At 42.0% G+C, this 26,092-nt stretch overlaps 1 protein-coding gene across 9 annotated transcripts in view; it reads right to left on the bottom strand.

The window, feature by feature from the left end:
* The window catches only part of foxp1b (forkhead box P1b), a 156,822-nt gene that overhangs the window by 40,210 nt on the left and 90,520 nt on the right, over positions 1-26,092 (bottom strand). For 8 of the 9 annotated variants that reach the window (XM_085455797.1, XM_085455798.1, XM_085455799.1 and 5 more), the window contains one exon: positions 10,385-10,510. In XM_085455797.1, coding sequence (XP_085311923.1) covers positions 10,385-10,510 — 126 coding nt within the window. Of the gene's footprint in view, positions 1-1,466; positions 1,524-10,384; positions 10,511-26,092 lie in introns of those variants that run through there. The other variant, XM_085455796.1, reaches the window with a different exon arrangement.

Genomic DNA, 26,092 nt, shown 5'->3' with positions numbered 1-26,092 from the left:
CAGCCTGAAAGGGCTAATGCACTACTAATGAACAATAAATCAACTTTGATTACAAACTGTCAACCCAATCAGCTCGCACTCCAGCTCTCCCAAACTGCGAGTCTCGGCTGCACAGCTGCACAACATTACGGCGAACACTGCCCTGTTTAGGCTTCGCTGTCCTGCTTCTCAACTATCTGATAATCTGCTCCATCTCTCCTCCTGTCCACTTTCTTAGCTGTGAGAGTTGAAAGACTGTACCAAAGGGGAAAAAAAGTTTCAGAAATGCTGAGAAATACAACAAAAACACTTCAAAAAAAGGAAAAAAAACACAAGTTCTTCTGTTGCTATATGAGCGTATTACTTAAATGACTGCAGTAAAAATACTTGAGGTCATTAAACAACAGAAAGTCAATAACTGTCTTCTGTGTAAAACCTCAAAACTGCCAAGGAGGACTCAAACTTGACAGTAGAAAAATGGAGCAAATTGACCACAACTTTCCCCCTTAAATGTATTTTGCAATCCTTTTATTGCAAGTGCCGACACACACGCATAGGCCCGCACCAACATTCGCACACTAACTTTTCAGAAAGACATGAGCGATGACATTTAGAGTGACAGCGTGTCTCCAACGTGGTTTGTGGTGACAGTGTCAAATATAGAGCTGTGCCAGCCACTGTCTTAATTCACTGTGACACCATGAGGAGACTGAGGATTAGTCCAGGCCATTAGAGCAAGCAAAGTCTGACCAGCACTCATTAACTCTGGGGAACAAGTCACAAAATACACAACTAGCAAAACATAATTTGGAGAAAACAAGTACTCGCACACCCTTAATTCAAGGATGTAAACAATGAAGCTTAACAAGTATTTTCTAAAAAAAAAAAAAAAAAAAGAGCAAAATACAAAAACACACACAAATGAAAGTAAAAGAGCTGGCAAACCTGTCTCCTGTTTTTCCTAGAACTTTCCATAATTTGAACGTGTACAGTATTAGATCCTGCTTAACTGGTTAGCTCACTATCAGCAAAGTCAACAAAACTAAACAAACACTGTAAAGTGTCAGTGAGAAACTTCATGTATGTGGTTAGGCAAGGCAGAGGAAACTGTTGCACAAGCTTACAGTAAAAAGCCAAATTCCTGAAAACAACTAACAGCACAGACAAACAGAGACATCATCTCCATACAGTCTTGCTCTGAAAGGCAACACATTTAGAGACAATAAATCTAACATACATGACTTTATATATTTCTCTTAACACAGCAAGCATGCAAACTGACAGCATCTTAACAACAAAGTAAACCCTGGATAACTACTCTTCCCATAGGAAGAAGCATGACAAAATTAACCAGCTACAATGACAGAACGTCAACAATGGACAGACAATAAAACTCCTTTTCTCCCTTTCCCTCTTCAAATTAAATTGTCAAGTTTTTTCATACAAGAAAGCTGGCAAAATCACAGAAATCAATCATATTGACAAACCTGACAAACTCCATTTAGCTGGCAGGGTAAACAGAGTGCCGGGCCACGCGGTGTGGAGTGAAGCAGAGCGGAGAGTCGAGCAGCGAGGGGAAGAGAGAGAGGGAGGGAGAGAGAGAGCGAGTGTGAGTAAGTAAGAGAGAGAGAGAGAGGTAGGGGCGCGCAGGCTGGCAGGCAGAGAGGCTGAGAACAAGCGCTGCTGTGCTGTGGAGTCTCCAACCTTCCTCAGGATACAGACAGATTGCACGCACAAGGTTGCTCTCTGGCTGACAAGATACAAAACTATCCAATCAACCACGCCCTTCTCCACCAATCACAACCAGCCTTCTAAACATAATCAATTCAAATGGGGCCACACAATAGGAAGCCGCGGGCTGGGCTGCAGGTGAAACTGTGCCTTTGTGTGGGGGCCCCTTTAAAAAAAAAGGAGAAAGAGAAAGAGAGAGAGAGAGGGAGAGGCAGAGAAAAAAAGGCACAGTTGACGGCTGTTAACCCTTTGACCCCTGCCGGGACTCGGGCCGTGCAATTGAAACAATGGGAACTTAAAGAAAAGAGGCCCTTTAATTAAACAACAGATAAGTAAACACAGCTATCTAGCGGAAAGAAAGAAAACTGGCCTTGCTATCAGCCTCTTTATTGTTCTGCTAAATGGAATTGTTTACAGTGCTGGAACAAAGGCACAACTCATTTTACATGCTGAAAACACTAAATGCACACAAACAATTCACAAGGCTTTGTAGCTATTTTCTTCCTTTAAAATTTCCCAAGAAAAACAAATTCTATTTTAGCCTAAAATAATATAATTATGAGATTAGGGTAGCTTTGTATTTTCTGTACTAATGCCAATCTTTTTATAGTTTGTACTTACAGAGTTTACTATAGGAATCAACCAGTAATAATATGCAAAACCAAGTTTGCGAGTATTCAGCCATAAAATCAACCACAGCAGCATAAAAAAAATTTCAAACCAGTTTTTAAACACTTATCCCTCAATTTGGCCTCAGACACGCTAAAACCACTTACATTAACAGCTAACATTACACCAGCTACCAGGCAATCCATCCAACTCCATCCCAATGAGAGCAATTAGCTGTCATGATATCATCACACTCTTTAACACCCGTGTGCACTCAGCAAGTGGAAAAGACAGAAGAAGAAAACAGGACCCTGCCACCTACTGGAGATCTTACTGAACTCCCAGGGAGAGACAGTAGGGCAAAAGCCCTGACTGCTGACAACCTATATGTCTTATCTTTCAATTGAGCTACCTACTCCTGAACAATATTTATAAACATTTAATTACATTCCACTCTGTAGCACATCTAAACATGAGAAAATGGAATGAGTTCTTAATCAGTCCCACTTCTGTAACAACATTAAAATCAGGGTTACTAAGTTGTGCAACCCACTTAAAAGAATTAGACAAAAGCACGAGGAAAGATTAACACCTCACTTTGTTAATTATCATGACAATAAACACAGAGCTGAATAACAGAGCTCTAAAACACAGCTCATATCAACAGCTATAAACCCTTGGCCAAGGATGAAGGAATGTTCATGGGATACATTCCAGTCCGCAAACACACTGGTAAAATAAACAGAGCGCCTGCATAACAAGCCACTGCTCTCATCTGCTAATAACTAACAATGAGCTCTGCTAAGCTGGCCTGACCTATATAAATTATTGACTGGGACACCTCAAGTGTCAAAAGTGACAATTCCAATACGTATCATAGTGAATAATTAAGTGGAAGAAAAGGGGCTTTTATTTTCTATCTGACACCCTCAAGACGCCTCACACAAAAAGAGAGTGACACGCAGCCATGTGCTTGCAACTACACGCATGCACACGCAAACACGCACAAAGTGGTTTAGGCTACGGCCACGCTATTCTCCCCCGGCACTCTCCCTGGGGTGGCATGTCGGCGTATTCTCAATAAAACACCTTCTTAGCAGTAATAGGCCACTGTTCTCATTTCAACGCTCCCAAAGGCCTCATGATAAATTTAGCAGACACACAGTTCAAGCTTCTCCTCTCACATACTGTCTTTCTAATCCATTGCCTCTGTGCCTGCGCCATGTAAAATAATTACACATATGTGTCGATGTGATACACACCCTATGTGGATTTTTTTTTGTTCCTGTGCACACAGAAACATCAATATTCTTGAGCCTTGAACCCGTCCCTTGTGATAGTTTACCGAGAGTACTGAGCGATTGTGTTCATGACAGAGTGGATGACATTATAAAATACTCCCATTTCCTGCTCGAGTTAGAGTGAAAGTATGAGTTAATGTCTGGCCTGAGCTATGGCTGAAGATAACGACTCGGCTCCAATTACAAAGCCTTCCCAAAACACTAACGCAGCCAGTGAATAAGCTGCACCGGCATGCCAACCAGTGTCTTACTGCTACTACATTAAGACAAGTAGGGAAATGGAGTGGAAGCGGAGAACAAATTCATTCTCATTGCTTTTCTTGAAAAGCGCTGGTGACCTGGACCATTGTCATGAGAAAACAAACACACCCTTTTTTCCTCTCCTCTTGTGTGTTTGGAGTATTTTATTGTTTACTGGCAGAGACTCAGCAGGGCAGGTGTGGGACCTATATAAATAACAGCTGCTCTATTTAATATAACCTACATAACATATTTTTTCCCTGTTATTTCCATTTCAAATGTTATTTCAAAAGTACAAAGCTTTTAAGAAACAATTGTAAATCGAACAAAGTGTGTTTTCCGAGCTACAGCAAAACTTCACACTTTGCAAAGTTCAGAAAGAAGTGACTTTTGATTTAAGGGGAAAAAAACTGTTATTTGGTGACCCACTCACTTGCACTGACGCCACACGGGAGAGCGCTATGTCATTTCTGCAGCAGTAAAACAATAGCACAAACAACTTTTGAAGAGGTGGAGAGTTTCTATTCAGAGCCAAACGAAAACCGATCGCATCTTTTATTTATTGTGTTATTATTTTTTTCTACACTTCTGTGCCCTTGTTCCTCTCTCGCATAAAACTCCTGCATATTGTTACTGTTTATTAAGTCAATCAAAAATAAAAGACAGCGAGTCCGCCTTTAAATATCTGCACACTACTGAAGGAGTAAGTCACATTCTGAGCGAATGAGGTTATCACCCGGAGCAGAGAGGACTTACAGCAAGTCACGCCTGACTCACCATGTTCCTCGTGGTCTATTATATATGGCTTTGGTTATTTACTTTTAATTTTGACAACCAGGAGCACATTGTTTAGTCAGCACATGTGAAGTCTGTATTTGCAAAATATTTCCTGAGATGATATGCCAGCTAGTATATAACGGAGCTTCCAGTGCGCACTAGTGTGGTTTTTCACTTAGTCAAAACAAAAACACTTTTGGGTTTGAGCAACATCGATTTAGGGAGGTGGGGGAATTTTTGTCTTGTCTTTTTTGGCGATTGATTCATCTTTGATTTAAAACGAAAACCATATTAATACAAAGAAACCCAGTTCTTTTTACTAAGCAATAACAATGATTCTGCGGTGGCTGCCAGGGTTAAAAGAGCGTCACAAGTAAACCTAAAGCTGCAAATAAGTTACTGAGCGACATTTGATATTTGGGTTCTGCTATGTACCAAAATAATGCATTATCATGGGCGATGAGCTATGCATAAAATTTACAGTTAGTTATCAGATTTGAGTAGAAACCTGTCTGCCTTTGGGTGGCTCCTGTCATCGCTTTTTAAAGACTAAAGAGGAGTCTAATCACGAACTACATTACTTTGGCTTTTTCTGCACACTATATGGATAAAGCGGTTAAGCACAATTATGGTCTGCTGTTAAACATCCAACACAAATATAAAATGCTCCAAATAAAGCCCTCGTGTCGACCTGTATATCTGTATCACTCTTCTGCTGTCTAAGCAGTAACAGTTTACTTTATTCGAGTCTTAACCAAAAGTGAAAATGGAATAAGAGAATTGCCAAGCTGTCAAAAGTGTGCATTGACACCCAAAGAGAAACTGCATTGTGAGCTGATGCTGACTTGACTGCACCTTGCATAGCTGTTAGTGTTTATAAATGCTATGGCTGACTGTGCACCCATCCATCCTTCTACCGCTCTCCAAAGGGCGTGTGAATCACTCCAAAAAAAACGACAAGCATTAAAATCAAGACGTAACGCCAGAGGATGACATAAAGATACGACAAATTTCAGGGGAAGTGTATATGTTTGTGTATCCGTGGGGATGACAGAGTGGGGTGGAGTGCTGCGAAGGCTGACTGCTTGAAGGGAAACATCAGGCCTCCAATGAATACAGAGGGTCCTGCAAACAGCAGAGTGGCTCCCAGCTCTGTGACTGGAGTCAATTCGACAGTCATCAACTTGGCCGGGCGAGAGCTCCCACCGCCACCACCCCCCTCCCTCCCACTTGGCTATGTGGAATCAGGACAGATGACTTCATTCTGACAGGATTATCCCAAACCTGGTTCTAATATATACAGTACACATAATACATTTTTACAATATGACAAGCAAAACAAGCGACCATAGAGACGGCCTATTCCCCGGCACCGGTCTTGGCTTTGTGCTGATCTTTCCTGACAGTATTTATCACCTCAAAGCAATGCACACATCAGAATGAGATTTCATTACAGAATCACCTTGAGACAGCCCCTAACTGAATAACACACTGCATTGTTGTTGCTATGATTTTATGAAGTGACTTTCTTGTGAATGGGCATATCTCTGCTAAAATGTTTAACGACTTCCCTAAGAATGACTCACTTCAGTAACAGCGGCGTGAAATCAGGCTACAAACGGCATTATCAACGACTATTCCTTCTATCACTATGCTCAGCACTTCTTTTTCTTCATATTTCTGGTCTATAATGCTTTAAATATATTTATATGTCACTCTAAACTAAATCTAAATGCACAGAGATTTTTTTTTTCACACAATAACCGACCCATGACATGAATCTAGAGTCCTGCCTATTGTCACCTCGCCACTGGGCGATCGCTGCTGTGCCACTTTGGGCCACTGGCCGGCCAGACTGCGGAGGCACCTCGAAGTGCTGCCTCAGATCAGCCTGCAGCACTGGCTGAGCTCCAGCTGACAGGCTTTGGCCTAGTGCTCTAATGACTTACAGATTGGAGCTCTGTGGTATACATGTGTCAGGACAATGCCATGGGCCTACTGCAAAAACAGTAGGAGAGGGAGGGAAAGCCGCCGGCTTCTCCCTGTCCTGTCAGACAGAGGCTTGGCCCCTGGATTGTGTCACATCACGCTTCCCCCCAACAGACCACAAATGAAGGATGTGAAAAGCAAATGCGGGGAGGAGGAGGGGCATTGGAGGGGAGCTCTCTAACTTAAAAGGCTTTCATCCTGTAAACTGAAAAGACATTATCTTTTGACCTGGAGATGCCCTCCGCGAGGCTGTACACTATGGTGTGAGAACAGAGTGAGCAAAGGAGAACGAAAGAGAGAAAAGAAAAGGGAAAGAAGAGAGGATCGAGGCTTCAGCTGGTAATAGTGTAGATAAGGAAATTGTCTGGTTTTTAAACATTATCTGTAGTTTCTCTGTCTGAAGAATAACAAGTGATGCACCTTTGACATTATGAAAATGTTCAGCGAAATATTTATCAGTGAATTGTGAATAGTGTTTCTCATTTAAAATAGAAGGCCAACACATAATTACAATAAGTGCAAAAACTTTTAGGGTAGAAGATGATCTTTACTTTAATATGGACAACAAAGCTCTCAGTAAAGCAATCACTTTCCCTCTCCACAAGCAAACTACCTCTGCTAAAAGCCTGAATTGTTAACACGCTACATTATGCACCTGCCTCTCTTCAAAGCAGCCGTTCATGTATTCTCATTACAATCAGCACAGACTGACAGAAATCAGTCGCTGTCATTCAGCAGTAGATGCAGGAAACTGGCTGCTGGCCATGTACCTCACCGTACTGAATGCTGATCTTAAACACAATCCTGGATGGGAAACAAGCATAATCTGGATATTACACTCAGAGCATAGACACCATATTGACACAACATCTCCTGCCCGGGTGCCACATAATCCCCTGTAGTAGGTGGATGCGTGCACAGGTTCCCTTGGAATGAGGTGTAGTTAACCAGCCGGTCTCGTGTGCATTGCCACAAACGAGCATCAATTCCCCCCCTCCCCCCACCTCGGTGCTGGTGGACTATCAGCGAGGGTCCGACAGTGTTGTTCCTAATTACCTATTTCTCCACTCCTGATCCTGCGGCTGGCATAATTAGTTACCTGGGGCTGCAATCCAATTTGAAGTGATGACAAGAAAGTGATCCATGAAAAAGTAATAAGTTAAATCCAATTTCAGCCTGCCTCTAATTAAATGCACATGGAACTAATGAGTCAAACCCTACCATTTCACTGATAATGGTAATTAGCGGGGTGGGAGTTGCCGGCTCTCGTCGTTGTGCCACTGTAGGTGTGAAGCGCAAAAGGTAAAAGCGGCATGGATTCTTTTAATTACATGTGTCATTCTGTCAATGTAATTTACTGGCTTTTTGACCAGTCAAGTATGTTTAGCTGCTTTCCAGCATGCATAGCAGCTGTTTGTATATCTAGCATGATTAAAAGGCCTCTAGGCTGCTGAGTATACAGCGCAGGCATCTTTATCCAACGGCAGGGGTGGGCGGTACAGGGGTGAGGGGGCTTCGGGGGCACCCCTGCTGAAGATATAAAACCAAAGAGCCATTTAATGCTGATCAAGGATTCTGAGGCTTGTTTGACTCATATTTTTTTTTCCCTTTAGTGCTCTGTGCAGGTCAGTTTTTTTCCTGGATGTTTCATATATACAGTGCTTCATTATTTTTGACTTGAATGAATTGGAAAGTGAGTCACATCTCCAAATGAGTAAAAGTCTCTCTGCACATCTCCTCGTGCCTAATAGGAAGAACACTGAGATGAATGGAGTCTCGTCTGCAGATCAGGTGCTTTTATGAGGTGTCAGCTTACTACACAGTCCCATAATTGTTGGATCATGTCTTTTGATGACCCAGTCCAGCTCAACAGAGAATCATTATCCAGGCTGTGTGATGGAGATAGTGAATGTTCTGTGTGAAGGAGGCTCCTCTAAGCACAGGGTTTGTTCTTAAAAGAGAAAATGACTATCTGGTGTTTGAAAAAAACAATGTTTGCGATATGGAACATAACAGAAATGCCACCAACTGAAAACGTTAAACTAAATGCAATGCACACTTGCACAGAATGGCCCAGTGATGTCTACGCCTGAATACTTATCCTTGTGTGTGCACTGCTAGTGGTTGGGCTGGGTTTAATTAGTAGAATATGTAATTTGGAGATAAACAAACACTCGTCTGGACTTGTGGTTTTTTCATAATGGCAGTTTCAACTCAGCAAAATGTAGCATAGGACATTAGAGAGCAGGCAATTTACAGCGTTAGTTAGATACTACAGTGAGCCTGAGCTCTCTTCACAAGAACTGGGCAGAAGAGGGGAGTAAGAGAGGGGGGGGCAGGGGGAAAGGGCCCGACTCTCTTTTCAATAGCTGAGTGACAGCTTGGCCAAGCTCTCTGTATACATTAATAAATTAGAATTTTAATTTTGTCTTTGTCTGCAGGAGATGGTTTAGTACTTTACTATGTACCAACAACTGGCTGTATGCTGGAATCTGCCGTTGTGGTCCCCTCTGTTGACCTCTGCAGCACAATTCCCTGGCAGGCTGGGGAAACTGTTTAGTTTGATCCTTTCAACTTATTTGAATCCTGACAAATATGCACACAACTGAAAGGTCATCACAGTCATATTTCATCCTCTGGAGCTATTCCGAAGACATCTGCACAACAAAGAGGCTTTTCCACAACCTGACATTAGACCTAGCTGCTACAATAGCTCATTAAAAAGGGCCCCCAATGGGATAGTAAGGGTATTAAATATTATATATATATACACACAGAGAGAACAGGGCCTCCGTATTAATTACCAAATATGCCCTGAAGTCGTTTGCAATTTCACACTGACACAAACAACCGCTCCTTGTTCAAACAAAGATATACATCTCTGAGGCAAATGTTGCATCAGAAATACAGCACTGTCGATCTTAAAAGCAAGATGAAAAAACAAAACAAAAACCCCCCGATTTTTTCCCCGCTGTTTTTTCCCCTTTGCATTACAAAGGCAGTTCAAATAAGTGTCCCACCACCTGTTTACCTCTTAATACCTTTGCATTCTCCCACCCCGTGCTCATGTCTCTCTGTTCCAGCTTTAAACCCTCCACCTGGAACACACACCCCACTTGCGGTCTGCTCTAGAGCACCTCCTGCTGCCAGAGGTATAGACTAGCCTCTTCTTTTATTTCTGCTGTATGCATGAGTGTGATGAAAAGAAAGCAAGGAAAGAACAAAGCCAAACTCCCTTTAGCGGGAGGAACTGAGCTCTTTCTCTTCTAGCTTTTCCTCTTTTCCACACTTTCTCCTGCTTACAAACTTCCTAAACAAAATGCAGCCAATAAGGACAATCCTGTCTACTGCGGTAATCTCAAACAGTGATAATCCAGATAATACTGGATGAGCTCATGTGATCTCAACCGGCCACAATGAGATTTTTCTGTGTGTCTGGCCTCTAAACAGAACCCCTTTCTGCGTAGTGCTACCACCTCCAGTGCTACCTGGATGACACAGGGTTGAGCGTGTGTGCCGCTAAATCACACATAATGCGTGAGCATACATAACTGCAAATGTTGCACTGCCAATATTAATTTCCTGTTTGTGAACTTAGACTACTGCTGTACTTTTTCTCGCACACTATGTTCTAGCAAGAGTTGCACAAGTTCACTTCATTTTTTTTTATTATCTGAATAACCACAAAGTTAAATAACCAAGCCATCAGATAACCCTGAGTTAAAATATGAGAGAACATCTGAGAACGACAACAATACCTGCAGGCTTTGCTGCTTGTCGTTGGCTTTGGGGGATTTGCGACCAGTATTTTGCTGAGACTGCAGTTGCTGTGGCTGGGATTGCTGCTGTTGCTGAAGAAGTATTTGCCGAGCCATTTGAAGAGCCTAGAAGAGAAATTAAAAAAGAAAAGTTACGTCCCCGGAGAACACTTTGATGCCTATTATCAGTGCAGACGTAACCCTTAGAGCAATATTCTCATTGCCGTATGAAAGACAACAAAAACCACAGACCTCCTTTCATGTTATCCTGTTCGGTGTCATAAAGCTAAGACTGGCATAAACAATGCTTAGATGTCAAAACAAATTCACAGACAGAGAAGACCAAAACAAGTCATGTTCAGCAATCCAGAAGAAATATTTATCTGTTGATAACTCACACTTACAGAAAACACAAATTGTCAAAGACACAAATCAGTTCTTTAGATCCTCCTTTAGCTCGGTCAAACTCCCCTTCAGAAAGCAAATAAAAGACTTTATAGAGGCCTCAAATATCTGTTAAAGGACACGGCCTTCTCAGTGGAAAACAAAATACAGTGCAGTCACATGTTTATTGCTCCAGCTACTCCCTTTTCCCTTACGATAAATAATCAAACATGCCATCCAGAGCAAACAAAGCTGGAGAAAGCTAGGGGGAAAAAAACACAGTGGTCTTGAAAACGGTCAGCGATACCAAGAAAAGCAAGCGTTGTGTTCCCACAGTGAGCTGGCCAGCCTCACACCTCCACCAGTAAACCATCTGGGTAAATAACTGGCCTCATTCTTTCCATGTTCCTCAGACGATTGCTCCCACAATTAAACAAACAGTTAGGGGGCGCATCCAAACTCATCTCATATACGGGCAACCTATTAGTTCTTCTGTCAATTTCTTGAGAAGTTTGTAACCTGCAAAAGTAAACGGTATAAGAGAGGGAGTAGAAAAACAGAAGAGAAAAACGTTATAGTCATGTGTGAAAAAGTGAGTGAAACTTGTGAAGGACTGTGTGAAAGTAAGATATCGAACAGGGAACGAGCAAACAGAAAGCTGTGTGTAGACAGAAGAAAAGACGTGCCAGTAAAGTCCTAATGCCAGACAAGTCAGACGGTACTTTAAGTCCGAAAGGGGAGAGACAGCTAGGGGTATGAAGAGAACAGCTGTGTGACCGTTTGTGTGTGGGCGTACGCGCTGACCCTCCCAAAAACACGGCTGTCCAATGACATCATGAGTCATAAATATGACCGCAGGCAACAAAGAGGCCACACTGCTGGCATGTCACCGTGCTCGACTTTTAAAGGAGAAAAATTCTCCTTCTCTCAGCCTATCTGTGTCCTTCTGTCACGTAAAGATAAATGAGACCAACATATCTCAGTCTGCATGCCTAATTGTTTTTTGCTTTGAAAATTGAGAAGGGGAACCCCCTCAAAACAATCACACTCATAAAGAGAGTGTCGAAATTCAAACTAAGAACAATGTGAGCAAGATTCACTCCCACACATGACGGCAATATTTACATTTTAGGCATCAACTTTTTTACTCCAAAGCAACTCACAATTGCAACTTCAAATCGCAAGGACGTGAACTTAATTGACACTCGGAGGAGATCGGAAAAATACAAATGAATAATAATATTGTCTCTTCTTGTCACGCAGACTGTAAAAAAGAAAAATAAATATTAATAAAATAGTGAGAATTGCTTTTGGGAATTCATGGAATCCCAAAGGCTTTTTGTTTGATTGGTTTATTAAAGATTATTTTATTTTTTTCCATCTTAAGATTTTAGTGGTTGAAAAAATTTTGTTTAAATTATATAAGAAGCTAAAAATCTGATATTTCACGTCAATTTCCTATGCCAGTTACCAAAGTCAAAAGCTTCTAAAACAATATTGATACCTTAAATATATTTAGGAAACGGTGGTGTTATCTTCAGTGTGGTAGCTCTCATAATCTCCAGGTTTTCTGTTAGCACTACATACTTTAGGACTAGACATTCAAATGTGACTTCAAGATGTACTTGCGCTGTAATACCGATATGTGATAAGGAAATTCAAAATGAAATAAAAAAAAAAAAGCAAAGAAGCAGTAACAAAATCATTCACTACGCCCAAGGCGTGGTATTACGGGCACATTGAAGAATAAACAAAGTGTGCTGTTTTCTTTTTCCTTGTAACTGATGACACATGCAGTGAAATGTGTGTGTGGTGTGTGAGTCTGGGTTTACAACCGAGGGTGTTGGAACAAAGAGAGTTGAGTCAACAGGATATGATAGGAAGTTCAGACAGTAATGGATGAAAAGATACATTTCTGGGAAGTCTTTCCTCACTGTCATCAGAGTATAAAGAAAAGAAAAGCGCAGAAAGAAAAGGGTCTTTTAGGGAAAAGTAGATAAGACTTGTGACAATGAAAATAAAATCTTTATATTTTAGAATATAAGTATATATTTATATCTTACTCAGTGCATTCCATGCATGCCAAATTAACCCAAGGCTGTTTAGTTGTGTGTATCACACATAAATAGTAATAATATGACTATTATGACTGCATTAAGGTGCCTCAGCTTAAAGCAAAGGAGTCACAGGCAGTTTAAACAATAACAGCATTCTGCCACATTGCATGAAACGAGAAAATTACCAACACAGCCTTCCACTTTTCACGTCAACAGCTTCATCAAATTATACTTCCAATTAAAGTAAGGGCAATAATTATGTGATCGTGCCCTTGAAAACACAGTCGATGATCATCTTGACATAGGCAAATTAACTGAAATCACATTGCAGCCCGACAGCAAATACGTCGGCGTAATGAGAATCTTACTTTTGACGGTCAGAGCTGCAACAACAGTAAACACATGTTGGCATAAAGAGACTAAAAGGTGAGCAAGCTGAGATGCTGTGTTGTGAGGTCAGCATCGGGGTAAGGAATGTTGTTTTCAGCTCATTTTAGAAAACCTGCTGGAGGTGGCATGTCTTTGAGAGGCCTAATACTGGGTTTAAAAAAATGTATTGTGTACCGTCATTGCAATGTTTACACACCACCAACTCCTCTGTTTCAGAGGTCTCATTCCCTTCCCCTCCACCTCTGGAGTTTATCTTCTTTTGATCTCACATTCAAAGGAACTGGATGCATCATACACATGCAAGAGCTGCCCCAGACAAAATGTGATAAACTGGAAACTAGCACGCAGACTCTGAATCATGGTGAAGTGAAACATCTTATTTTGTCGATAAGGGCTAAATGAGTGAGCTAAAAAAGTGTTTAGGCTAGTTCTCTCTTTTGTAAAAACAAGAGAGAAAAATTCTGAAATAATGTTGTTATATTTTTGGTTTTATAAACAAGACATGACTTCTCTTATGGTGTACAGCTGTTAAGCAGCGAAATAATCCCTGCTTGTCTTTGCCACACAGCAATAAAGCAAACATCTTTGGACTTTGGATCTTAAAGACGTCACTCTGATCGACAGTTCACACTACCGCTTCGCACCAGCTGACTCACAAAACAGGATTTCTCAAAACCCCGCTACGTATCTCCAAGATTTTGATTCCGTGATGATTTGTTATTCTTTAATGTGGAAACTAATTTAATAAGCCCATTTTGTCTTACAGGTGAAGTTCAGCTGGTTTTGTGGATTGAACCATGACATATGTGTGACTTAAAACTTGTACTCTGACAAACAACTGATAAACAACAAAACTGAAGGGGAATCGACACACACAGCCACTAACAGCGATATGGTGACAAGAGATCACAGATAGTCAATGACTGAGCAACTTCAAACACAATCATGGTTGGCGACAAAACTAATTAAAAAAATCTATTTTATACTTACACTTGAAGAGTCCATTATATGTAGAGTTTGATTTTTAATGCCTATTGGCTACTTTGTCAAAAGAAGAATATACCAAGCAATATTCACTTCAGTCACTTCAGTGTCACAAGCAAAGCAGACTACATGTTGTATTGTTGGCTACAATAGCACACAAATGTCTTCATGACCTCCAGCCATCAGTTATTAAAGACTACTGATGGCAGGTTCACTAAAACAACAGAAAGATTCTCAAAGTTTGTAAGTTATCCGACTAATGTGGCAAATGTTGCCATTGGTTGTGATGACATCTCCACAGGCCGCAGCTATATTGATCTAAAACCAGTAAACAAGGACCTGCGTATTACTGAGCTTTTATTTGTACTATGGCCTAATGCAGGGGTGTCCAACTCCAGGCCTTACCAGGCCTCTGGAGAACTTCAACACATGTTGAGGAGGTCATTTAGCCTTTCAAATCAGCTGTGTTGGACCAAGGACACATCTAAAACCTGCAGGACACCAGCCCTTGAGGACTGGAGTTGGGCACCCCTGGTCTAATGTAATGCAATCTGAATCCAAAATCTTAAATCTTAAAAGATCGACTGTGGCGATTAAACATGGCTCATGCCTTTGTGGTGGCATAAATGATCACAGTGTAATTTGGGGATGTGCAGTGCCTTTGTATGAAAGTATTAATATAAGGTCTGCATTTTCAGCATGGCACAAGCGGGCAAAATGCACTTTGAGTGGGCAGTGAACTGGAAAAGAACTATATAAATGCCATTTTGAGTCTGCACTGCACACGGCCACAGAAGACTATGACTGCAAATATCACTCATATGTCTTTGCTCACTATGGAGCCAGAAATGTTATATATCCCATGTATGTAAAGAGAAAAAAGTGAGGGGAAAACAGTGTGTATGTTGAATCAGTTTCTGCTTAAACAAACAAGACTACAGTAGTCCTATCATAATCTCAAACTGAGGTTCTTTGTCAGGTGAGCTTGTTACGGGAATAAGGACACAACTACAAAGACAGACGCCTACATTCATACACCAAACATACATTCATTGTTTGTAAGTTAACATGAAGACAAATACACACACACAAACCGTAAAGGGAGTGAACCCTCTAGGTGCTTTTGATTAGAAAACACCCTCCAGCACATAACAACATTTTATCAGCAACAAAGACATTGCAATTTGGTATCCTTGTCATTTGAAATCCTCTTTTATTTTCCACATTTCAAATGTGTTCAAAGTTCACATCCTCTTCCCCATGTTAACACAACTTCCTCAATAAACAACAGGCGTTTTATCTGCATCTACTTTCACAGCATATTAGTGAATAGAGGCAGGAGCGTCTCTCATGTCCCTGGGCTATCACGCTGTGATAAGGGAACTGCTAAGTACTGGATGTCTTTATGTGCAGTCTGCACATGTGGATTATTTACAGGCTTTGGGGTTTCCTGCTGCTAAAGCCAGCTCTGGGTGTCTTACAAATCCCAGCTCAGAGCATTGCCACACAGTCAAGTCTGCTCTCTGTTGAATCCCTTGCTGCACCTTTTCCCACTACAAACAAAACCCAGACATAATTCAGACAGGTTTCTCTGTTTCCTCTTTATACAACTTTCATGCAACATTCAAATGGTGCACAAACAACCCCAAAATAAGGACCGGATTACACCAATCACTCAAGTTGCGTTAGATGTGACGGATGCATCATAGACAAATTAAGTCCTACGGCTGTCAAGCAGACAAGAAGCCTGGTAAAAGTATAAAAAATAGATATGATCTGGATAAATGCTGAGGAAAAACTATTCAAGGTGTGTCCATTAAGAATCTGACAGTGGAAAATGACAGGAAAAGTGTTGTTTGTTCAGGCCAATCAAAAGAAAGACCTTTCTATTGCTCAATATATGTTGGGCTCCTCTCTCCATGGCTGGGGAAGACCTTGAACGTGAAATGGTTTCAAGCAGATTGCCCCTAATTGCTAGAAGATGTGCAAGCAGGTGTAACCAGATCCCTGCGGCCACTCGAGAAAAAAAAAGGGAGAAAGAACGAGATGTGCATCTGTTTGTGTGCTTCTGCACTTGTGTGAGTGCAGCAGTATATTTACTGAGCGGCCACGTTTCGCCAGGCTTTATTAGGCAGAAGAGCGCGGCTCAGAGACAGGCAGTAACAACACGACTAATAGGTTAGCTCTTAATGTAGTCCAGCTCAGAAGACACTGGGCCCTCTGGTCCCGCTCCGCACCCTCTGCGGGGCTTCAACACCAGCGGCCTAAATGTCAAGGTTATCTGCTTGACTTTCTGACTGGTTGCGCATCTCAACTCACCTGACATTTATCACTTCTGCTGTTTTCTTTTCAAAGACGAGGCCCTCTGCTTCTCAGCGGTAACCAAGCCAAGAGGCCAGCATCATTTCTCGCCAGCTTTCCCATGCAAGTCGCTGCCAGATTTCCTGAAATAATCTTCTTCTATGGGCTACTGAAGAATCCAGCGGTATCCAGTCAGTTCATAAACTGGAAGGGCTGTTGCAGCTCGTGGCAACAAATTTTGTAAAGTCGGAGTCTAACCGATCCTATATTACTGATAACTATTACGTTAGATAAGCATTGACAATGCAAACAAACTGAAATTGAATTCACTTGGAATACTTGTCATTTTAATTGAAATGCACGTGGGGTGATTCTTTTTAAACATGTAAGCGAATAAGCAGTGAGGATCATGTCTATTTATATTAATTGCATTTTTTCCCCTTTCTCTTTTTCCTCAGTAATACAGACGTTTATCTGCAATGCAAAGCAGGGAAAGTCTGGTTTCCCAGTAAGTATATAATTAATGCCATTTCCAAAAAGCCACTCCACATGGAAAACAGGCCCTGATGCTCAAACCTTGCGCATTACGGGGCTCTCGCAACAACACTCTCCAGTCTGTGTTTAGATTTCCAAACTAATTCATGTAGAATACATAAATAAATCAACGTTTTATACCCACTTCAAACCATTAGATTCCCTTCCTTCGCTGCACTTTTCAACTAATCTATTAATATTTATGACAACACTAAACATTCTGAATATCCACGTTTAAACAATAAGGCAGTGCGTGCACTTACATAAGACTAAATCCGACTTCAATAAAAACCCCATTTTGTTTATCCAACACACCTCCCCCTTGAACACACACCCCTCTCTCTCCATAACAGGTAATACAGTGCCTGGAAAATATTTTCTGAGCAAAAAGGAAGAAAAAAAGAATGACTAAGAAAAACATGACTAAAGCAAAGTTATTAACTGTGAGTGAAGATAGAAGAGAGGGGGGCTGTGAAGCAGGACTGATGATGGAGGGAGTGGAGTGAAAAAAAAAAGGCTGTGGGGGGGGGGGGGGGGGGTGACAGATGGAGGAAGAGAAGAGTGAGAAGCTGGAGGGGGGTATGGGAGATAGAAAGAGAGGGAAAGAAGAGAATGTAAGAGAGAGGAGGCAGAGGTTGCAGGAGGTGCAGAGCGAAGGGTAAACAGTGCCCCAACCAGGCAGTTCGGGCACTTGGAGCCTGGTACAGAGGGGGTCACCTCACCCTCCCCCTACTCTCCCTAACCCGGCGAGGTCAGCTAAGCTATGCAGGCCTGACAGCTTCCGTTTGCTGTGTGCTCTGCATTTGTTTGGATTCCCCAGCCTTGCTTAGCCAGCAGCTTAACAACAGATGGCTAAAGAAGGCCTCTATTCAGAGAGGTCTGAATCAGAAAATCACACCAAGAAAAGCACACAAGCTGGAGACAAAACACATAGACACACCGCAAGCACGCACATGCAAATTACATGGATTGTCAGAGTTGCACATGCTGCAAACAGGAGAAGAGTAAATAAGGTTTTTGCTCGCAGCAAACAGTTATTTCGCCGCCACAAAACACACGCAAAGACTCAATGTGGAGACATATGTAACGACAACAAGTGACCGCATATGCATGCACAGTGTTGTCTGATTATACCAAACAACTTCCTGGAATGATTCAATAACTGAACACATCTTAGTGAAAGCATTTCTGTCCCCTGCCATTATTAAACGAATACCGCGTTTATTACAGCTTTAGTGTGGTGTAAACTCATAAACACCCTCCCAGAGTACAAGAGCAACTGTCAACTAAATATTGTTTCTCTCATGAGTCGCTCTTCCACCTCAATTACGCCTTTCAACTTCACAGGCTCAGTATGATAAAGTGGCAGTAAAAATCATTCACATTAATACACCATTGTGCATCTGCTGCTAAAGGTAATTAAAGAAGTAAATGACTCATAAGAATAGACATATTAGCCGCAAAATGAAAGGCAACTGGGCTGCCTCATGAAAATATGTCCCATTAAGATACTGCATTTTCATATTGAGGTAATCAGCTCCACTAGCCTGATGCTGATTTAATCCACTCCAGTGGAAAGTCTATCAGCGCACAGCCGCGTGTCACAGTCTCTGTTATGTGTACCCACCAAGAGCTCGGCATTCTACTTCAGCACTGACTGCGAATGGCTTTTCCAAAGGAGTGAGGTCACACATGGGGACATCAGTTGGAGGAAGAGCCTGTGCTTAGGTGTCATTTAGGAGCAGATGGAGGGAAACAGAGAAGGAGTACGAGAGTGAGAAGTCGATATCATCAAAGCTAAAAAGAGTAAAGAAAAAGAGAAGGCAAAAGCGCAAACGACCTGGGAACAATGCAACGGGCAGATCTCAGCACTTCCTCTCCCCCTGACCTTAGCTTTGTGTTCTGAGCATATGATGCCTCAGGATGCCCACCACTGAATCGGCAATAATATCCCCCGAGTTGATAAAGTGAGAGGAAGAGAGCAGAGGCGTGCCAACTGTGCTGGGTACTTTAGATGGACTGTTAGAAAACACACACTCCTGCCGATTGCATCTTTGTTGGAAGTGTTGCATCACTTTGTAGCAAGGAGTGTTGTGCTTGGGAAAATGGGTGCTTCCAAAACCCAGCGTGAGACCTAGAATACTGTGAGCAGATTTTATCATGCGCGAATGATATTGTTTAGAATGGGAAGCTCTATCTGCCCTGGTCTCATAGACGGAGGACTCAACATTATCGATACACTCGAGACTCGCGAGATACGACCAGTAAAACCCCTAAATCTTCCAATTTAGTTGTGGTGAATATAGATGAATGTATTCTGCACACAAGTACAAGGAGTTTGAGGAGGGGAAGAATGAGTTGCTACAGTCATGGAAGGTCACAGCGCTCGGGGCCTGAACCGACGGCCCGTGCTGACTGCTGACCACTCTGTGGGCCCGAGACCACGAGGCATGTTGATTAACTCAGAATAGATGCAAAAGCAACTCATGTAGATGAATAATCCCACTAATCAGTAAAGCAGACAACAAGCGTGACACTCCCTACAGCAAATTTTTAACTCTTCCCTTGAAGATGGATTGGAAATGTCAAGCGGCCAAAGAGCAGGCGAGCATCCTGTTGATTTGATTAAGAAACTAGAACTACAATCTGTCTTCATGAAGTAAATAAGCTTTTATGTATCTTGCTTTAAACAACCATACTACAGCCTTTATAGTATTTCTCTAGTTTCTGACTGTACATGTTTTCCCATTGGCACTCACTGCCTTGAACTGCTCTGACCTGAGACCTAACACATCATGAGCTGCCGAGGGAGAATTCCCAGTGTGTGTGTGTGTGTGTGTGTTGAACGAAAGTTCCTCCGAAGGAGAAGATTTTCTATAAATCACAGGCCAGTCCAATTGGCTATGGATTTAGTTGCAGCGGGGAGAGACAGCTCCCTGGGAATAGCAGTGTCTCTGTTGAAGTCATTCCAAGATGGGTAATATGATCCTATGCCGCCAGGAATAAAGGAAGGGAAGAGAAAAGCAGGGAAAAAAATCTGATTGCCCCGGCCATAAAGAGGAGTAATCTCCAGCAGTGTCCAGACACATCACCCGTCACACTGGACTGTAATGTATTTCAGTCTCACAGGCAGATGATGTGACACATGGTGAGCCTCACTTTTTTCAGTGGTTTTCTCTTATTCTAGAAATTATTAACCTTCATTGACTTGGTGGGAAGATATGGAAGGTAAATGGAATGAAAGAAACAAAAGTTTGCCAGTTCTGGTGCCTAACTCTCTCGTCTTGGTAGACTCCTTGCTGATGAACACCGAACAGCCACATCATTAATACCGCTACCGAGTGAAGTGAAACGTTAATCAGCCTGTTAGACTACAATGCTATGCTGGGAAACCATAAGCTGTTACTCACGTGGTTGTCACTTTGACATATACCACTCACCTTAACGCTGTTGCCAACCAAACAGCATTTCCCCTCATGGCTGGAGCCTACCCCAGAAGAATAATGTGCTGTAGGCGGCTGCCATCAGGAACAGCTTGAGGAACATGACAAAGAAAAATCAAGGCATGAACCGAGCCTCTACACTCAACAGATCCCAAACTGATTGCGCGTCTGCGGGATGAGCTGGAACAAAACTGATTCACAGAGGCCCGTCCGCATTAACCGCAGGACCTAAAAGTATCTGCCTGCAACCTTCCAATGTAAACTAGCTGATTAATGATCCTGGAGGTCATATAACTATACTGAAACCCAGTAGAGCTATCTATTCAGAACTGAGAGAAAACAACTGACAATTCTTCAGGGCCGAGCATTTAAACCAGGAAATTACAGAATGTTTGGTGCTATTTCAAAAGTTGGCAAGCTCTACAGCACCAACATTTCTTTCTCTTCTTTTTCTTTGCTTAATTAAATGAGGGTTTAGAGTTTCCTTCACCTTTAAGGTAACAACTAACCTCTGGTGATTTTAATTTGAATCTACAAATCTTAGATGCACTTGTGTATCACTAAAGATAAGACCAATCACCCATGCTGGCCAAAGGAGCATCTAGTTCCCAGCTCACAACTCTGGTTTACAAATTCTCTTTCACGTGATCGTTTTTTGGAGTGTTTATGGACTAACAAGTCATTTCATTGCTTTCAGTGTAAGCACTTTCCTCAACCATCTTAAACTTAATTAACATGCAGAGTGCAATGTGGTGACAGAATTGGTCGCCCTCAATCTGCCTGAGCCACCTTCAGCCTTAGGCGCTGAAACCTGCAGGCTGCTGGCTTCAATAAATGTCGCAAGAGAAGATGATCAAAACTCAAATTAAGTTATGCACTAAGCTTTAAGGGCTTACATAAACATGTGATGGAAATATTAAACAAAGTCAAACTGAGGAAACAGACGAGGAGAAAAACTATGGGTTTAAAAAAAAAAAGCTTCTTGATGCAACTGGAGCATCATTTGAATTAGTGCAATTGGGTGAATAATTTTTGCCAGATGTTGGATTTTCATTGATGAGTGAGCATTGCATATATACAATAAATCACTAGCCTCCTGTTTTTTAGAGAGAGCTACTTAGTAGTGGCTGGGATGCATAAGAAGTAAAAAGCAGGAGGCAGAAGTAGCCAAAACAACAAGCACTGCAGGAACCAAGGGCATGTGGGCTATAGAGCTGCTGGGGTGGTGGGCGGGGGGATGACAGACTGCTGTTCAACTCCATTAGCTGCTATGTGAGAGGGGTGCATCTAGCAGCACACGACCTGTGAAGAATCTTAGATCTCACTCTATCTTGGAATGGGGACTGCCGCATTAATTCTAGGAAACTGTAATCTCTCAAGCAAATCAAATTACTCTCATTAAGCGCAAGAAGAAAACTGCCTCTGTAATAAGTATGTATAAAAAGTATTTATTACCAATAATCACCTCTTTAATATGAGCTAGCTTACAATGGCTTTATTTTTGCTGATTAAGTTTAAAAATGGGGTAACAAGGAAGGGCACATGCTCACGGACACATACACAGGACATTCAGACACACGCGCGCACACAAACAGGCTTCCAAACATGCACACTAATACACAGCTCATGGAGTTTATGAGAGCAGTTGCTACAGTGATTAAAGGGGAGGGTAGAGGGATACAGTGCTTGAGGGCCTTGGAGAGGACATGCCTCACCTAGTCATAAAAACACACCTCTGTCTTTAAGCCAGCGCCAGAATCGCTCTCAGTGGGTTCACTTGGAGGTGAATCACTAAAGAATTTACATGCAAAGTAGCACATGTCATCACCCAGACGGTCCACTTGTGCCTGTATTGTTACACTGTAACTTGGCGTACACTCAATGACCGCCACATATTTGCGAGGGATTGTGAGGCTGATGGCCTGACCCAGGGCAGGCGCTCTCAGAACAGAGCGATTTCTGAAATATACACATCTGCTGCACACTTCTTTGTTTTTTCCCCCCCTCCACTTTGTAATTTGCATAATTTGTGTATCTAGAAGTCGCACTATTCCATCACATAGCCAACTGTATGTTAATGTTATGCACGTATGATTTTTAAACAGTAAACAAACAAATAACATTGTGGGAAAAACGACTCTGGAGGGAGGTGAAGTCTTTGCGCTTCTTCCAAGATATGACATCATTTCACAAAGTACGAGCTGCCAAGTATAATTGCCCTGCTGGTAAATGGAGGAGACACAGCTTCCCTCCCTCCCTGTTTCTAGTATTTGAGTCTTGATTCACATACCCAATTAATTACATCTAAATAAAGCTAACTAAAAGACAGCTAACAAAAACATATCAAAATGGGTGATAGAGAAAAAAAATTAAAGAAAACAATTTGTCTGTACAAAATCAATTAGGATTGAGGGTCAGTGGGTCATTCATTTACTGGTTCAGCATAATTACCTGTTTTCTTCCCCTCATTTACCTCTTTATTCATCTGGGACACTGATGTCCCTGCAAACCAAACGAACACACTTTTTGTGATTATTCAAATTAAACATCGACTCCTGAGAGAAAACGTCTGTCAAGCTACAATGCGGCAAAGCTAATATGCTCTAAAAACAAACTCCCCCGAAGCAAAATGTGGGAATTCTATTAGATGTCAGCCTACATAGTGTAAATTTCAATTTTCTTTGCCCAATCAGGTGATAAATAAAGGGTTTAAAAAAAGAATCAAATTAGAAATCACAATTTGATCTTGTGGAATATGAATTATGATGAAAATCTGCTGAGGCGCTTCTACTTACAGTATGCCTCCATGTCATATGTGCTGCGAGAGGACAGGTTACAGCAGTACTGTTGCCCCGTGGCTACAAATCATTGCAGCTGCTTCTTTGACTGTCTATCAAGGAGGCCGCATCCACTCATGTCTGTACCGTCTGCTATGATTCACAGCAGGAGGAAGGGGGGAGGTGAGACAGAGGAGGAGAATCATGGCTCACTTTAGATATTCTCCCCTTCTTCTAAAAGAAAGCTGTAAAGACATTTATAAACTGCACTGCGCCTATATAAAGCAGAAGTGTTGGTCTTTTAATAGACAAGGGCATTTATCAAAGAGCAGGCTCAGTTTAGCCTGCCTGCAGAATATCACATTAACACTTTGTAAACATCCACCCATAAAGATAATTATTTTGATTGCAAGACTCTTTCGAGGCTTTCCTTCCCCTCCTCAACATCTGGTGAAAATATGGGGCAAGTGCTGGCTTTCTGGCTCCTGCTCAGGTGGTTAAAATAGACTGCACACATGCACGTATAAACAGAGCGGTGGTACATTTTTTCCTTCTCTAGCTAAATTTTCTTTTCTTTTCTTTTACTTGTGGCAAGTCAGCGAAAAGGCAGAAGCTGCCAGGAAGTGAACCTTCTTCTCTCCAGCCAGAGAGGCTGCTGGGATATGCCTGGACCTGCAGCTGTAGTGAGTATTAAGCGTGATGCTCTGACAGGCAAGGCACGGGCTGTTACAGGTACAAACAGCAACTTTTTTCTCCCATTATGAGCCAACCAGGACTTGGACTCACCTGCAGCTGAAATGCAATGCAATGCCAAAAATGGGCTATAATCTGGGAGTTGAGTAATGTAATGTTAAAAAACAGCCACTTCTGATCAATAATGTACTCTGTAGCTGTTTAGTTTTTGTTTTTTTACTATATTTCTTTGTGATCCTGGTTGTGTAGTGGAGCCAAATAAAGGAGCGAAGGCCTCAAGAGTGGAACAGAGCATAGGAGATTGTGATAATTGACCAGGATGCTGCTACCATGGAGTCCCCTGTCCCCTCACCTTCAAATCCCAGCGGCCCCGTTTTCAATTTAACACAAGGCTTGACCAGATTTCACTCATTGCAGGGCTAAGGCACATCTTTGACACTTTTACATTAGAAGCACAGCTTTCTGCTGATTAAAAAGCGTCTCTCTACCTCTCTCCTGCTCTATGGCGAGAGGTAATGTGAGAGGGGTGTCCATTTCCTGTCCTTCCTTTCTTTCCAAATCAACCACAAATAACTCACAGCCTCCTGTGCCTATCTTGATTTCACTCTGGAAGATAAGGACACCATTTATTGTTTTCATTGAGCTTGAGTGCTAAGACAGAGAGCACTAAATTACTCTCAGATCGAGATAAATGCACCACAAATCACTAATTCAATCCATCTTCAATGCTGGTGATGCTTTGAAGAGAGGGGGGCTATCAAAAGATCACACTGTGAAACCGGAATCTGGTGGTGTGATACTGGCTAGAGACCTCATCAAAATGACAAGAAAAACTAACTGTAACCTGAGTTAGAAGTCCCCTTGGAGAGGCAGAGGGCTGCAATAAGCTGTTTATGTGTTAAAATAGGAAATTCTCTTTTGTGTGACTCCTTCAAAGCTCTATTAGGCTACGTTCACACTGCAGGTCTTAATGCTCAATTCAGATTTTTTGATCAAATCTGATTTTTTTTGTTCACTCTACAAATAAAATGCGACAGCAAACACGCTCTAGTGTGAACCCTCAAAGCGGCCCGCATGCGCAAAAGAAGATGCCACACACAACGCGCTCTGTTTAGACCCAGAGCAAACAATATTGTTTGACTGATGGCCCTTAATATAAAGACTTCGGACTTTACGTTTCCCAATTTTTGCTTTAAGTTATTTTGTTATTTACATAATAATGTAAATAACCTAATACTGATCCTCATTGCTGTTTTAGAGGAGCGGTGCTTCAAAGGATAGTTACAGATTTCTGTCAGAATCTGCAGATTATACAGTACAAATAAAATGTTCACGTTTCTCCAACGTTGTCTTCCCAACAGTGTCACTGACATCTACACTGGATGGCCAGGAAGCGTTCACGATGTCTTCTCCGGCGCTGATAATTGGCGTCTGTCTTGTGTCAGTGACGTAAAAGACGCATTTAATGCGACATGACCGTTTAAACATCAGTCGCTTTCTAAAACATCGGATATGTATCGGATTCAGTACCACATACGAAAGTGACCCAGATCGGATTTGAAAATATCGGATTTGTGCCGTTCACACTGTCATAGCATGATCGGATATGGGTCAAGAAAATCGGATTTGATGCGCTTTCGCCTGCAGTGTGAACGTAGCCTTAGACAATGAGTGGATGAACTCAAGGACAGTGTATACATGTATAACAACAAGCTGGAAATGTGTGTGAAGAGAACCTCTGTTCCCGCTAGTGGTGGGACGTTGGTGAGGGGCCGCGGAGTGGAGAGTATTTACTGATGCGGTTATCTTGTTCTTTGACAGGCAGAATCACTCAATCAGCCGCCGACGGCCGGGTTCAGGCAAGCATTACACGCACATCTCCGTACTTGAGGAGAGGAGGCGTCAGCCGAGCCAGATCTGATCAACAAATGCAGTTCTCCTGTGCCACAGCTATCTGAGATGATGATGATATTATTTGGAAGTGAGCAAAGTGATGGAGACAGCACGGGGAGAAACACAGAGAGACAGAAGGAGACAGAGCGAGACCTGAAGGTGGAACCTCCTGTAAGGTGCCACTTCTTAAAGGCAAAGTGTCTCTCTGCTGCAAAGCAAGGAGATAACATGCTGATGTATTCTAATAAGATG

Source organism: Copadichromis virginalis, linkage group LG5 (assembly GCF_057382275.1).
Source record: "Copadichromis virginalis isolate Kocher_CV1m ecotype Utaka linkage group LG5, C_Virginalis_male_GT1.1, whole genome shotgun sequence".
NCBI lineage: Eukaryota > Metazoa > Chordata > Actinopteri > Cichliformes > Cichlidae > Copadichromis > Copadichromis virginalis.
The sequence above is the reverse complement of the archived record's forward strand: the minus strand, read 5'-3'. Positions and strand labels throughout refer to the sequence as shown.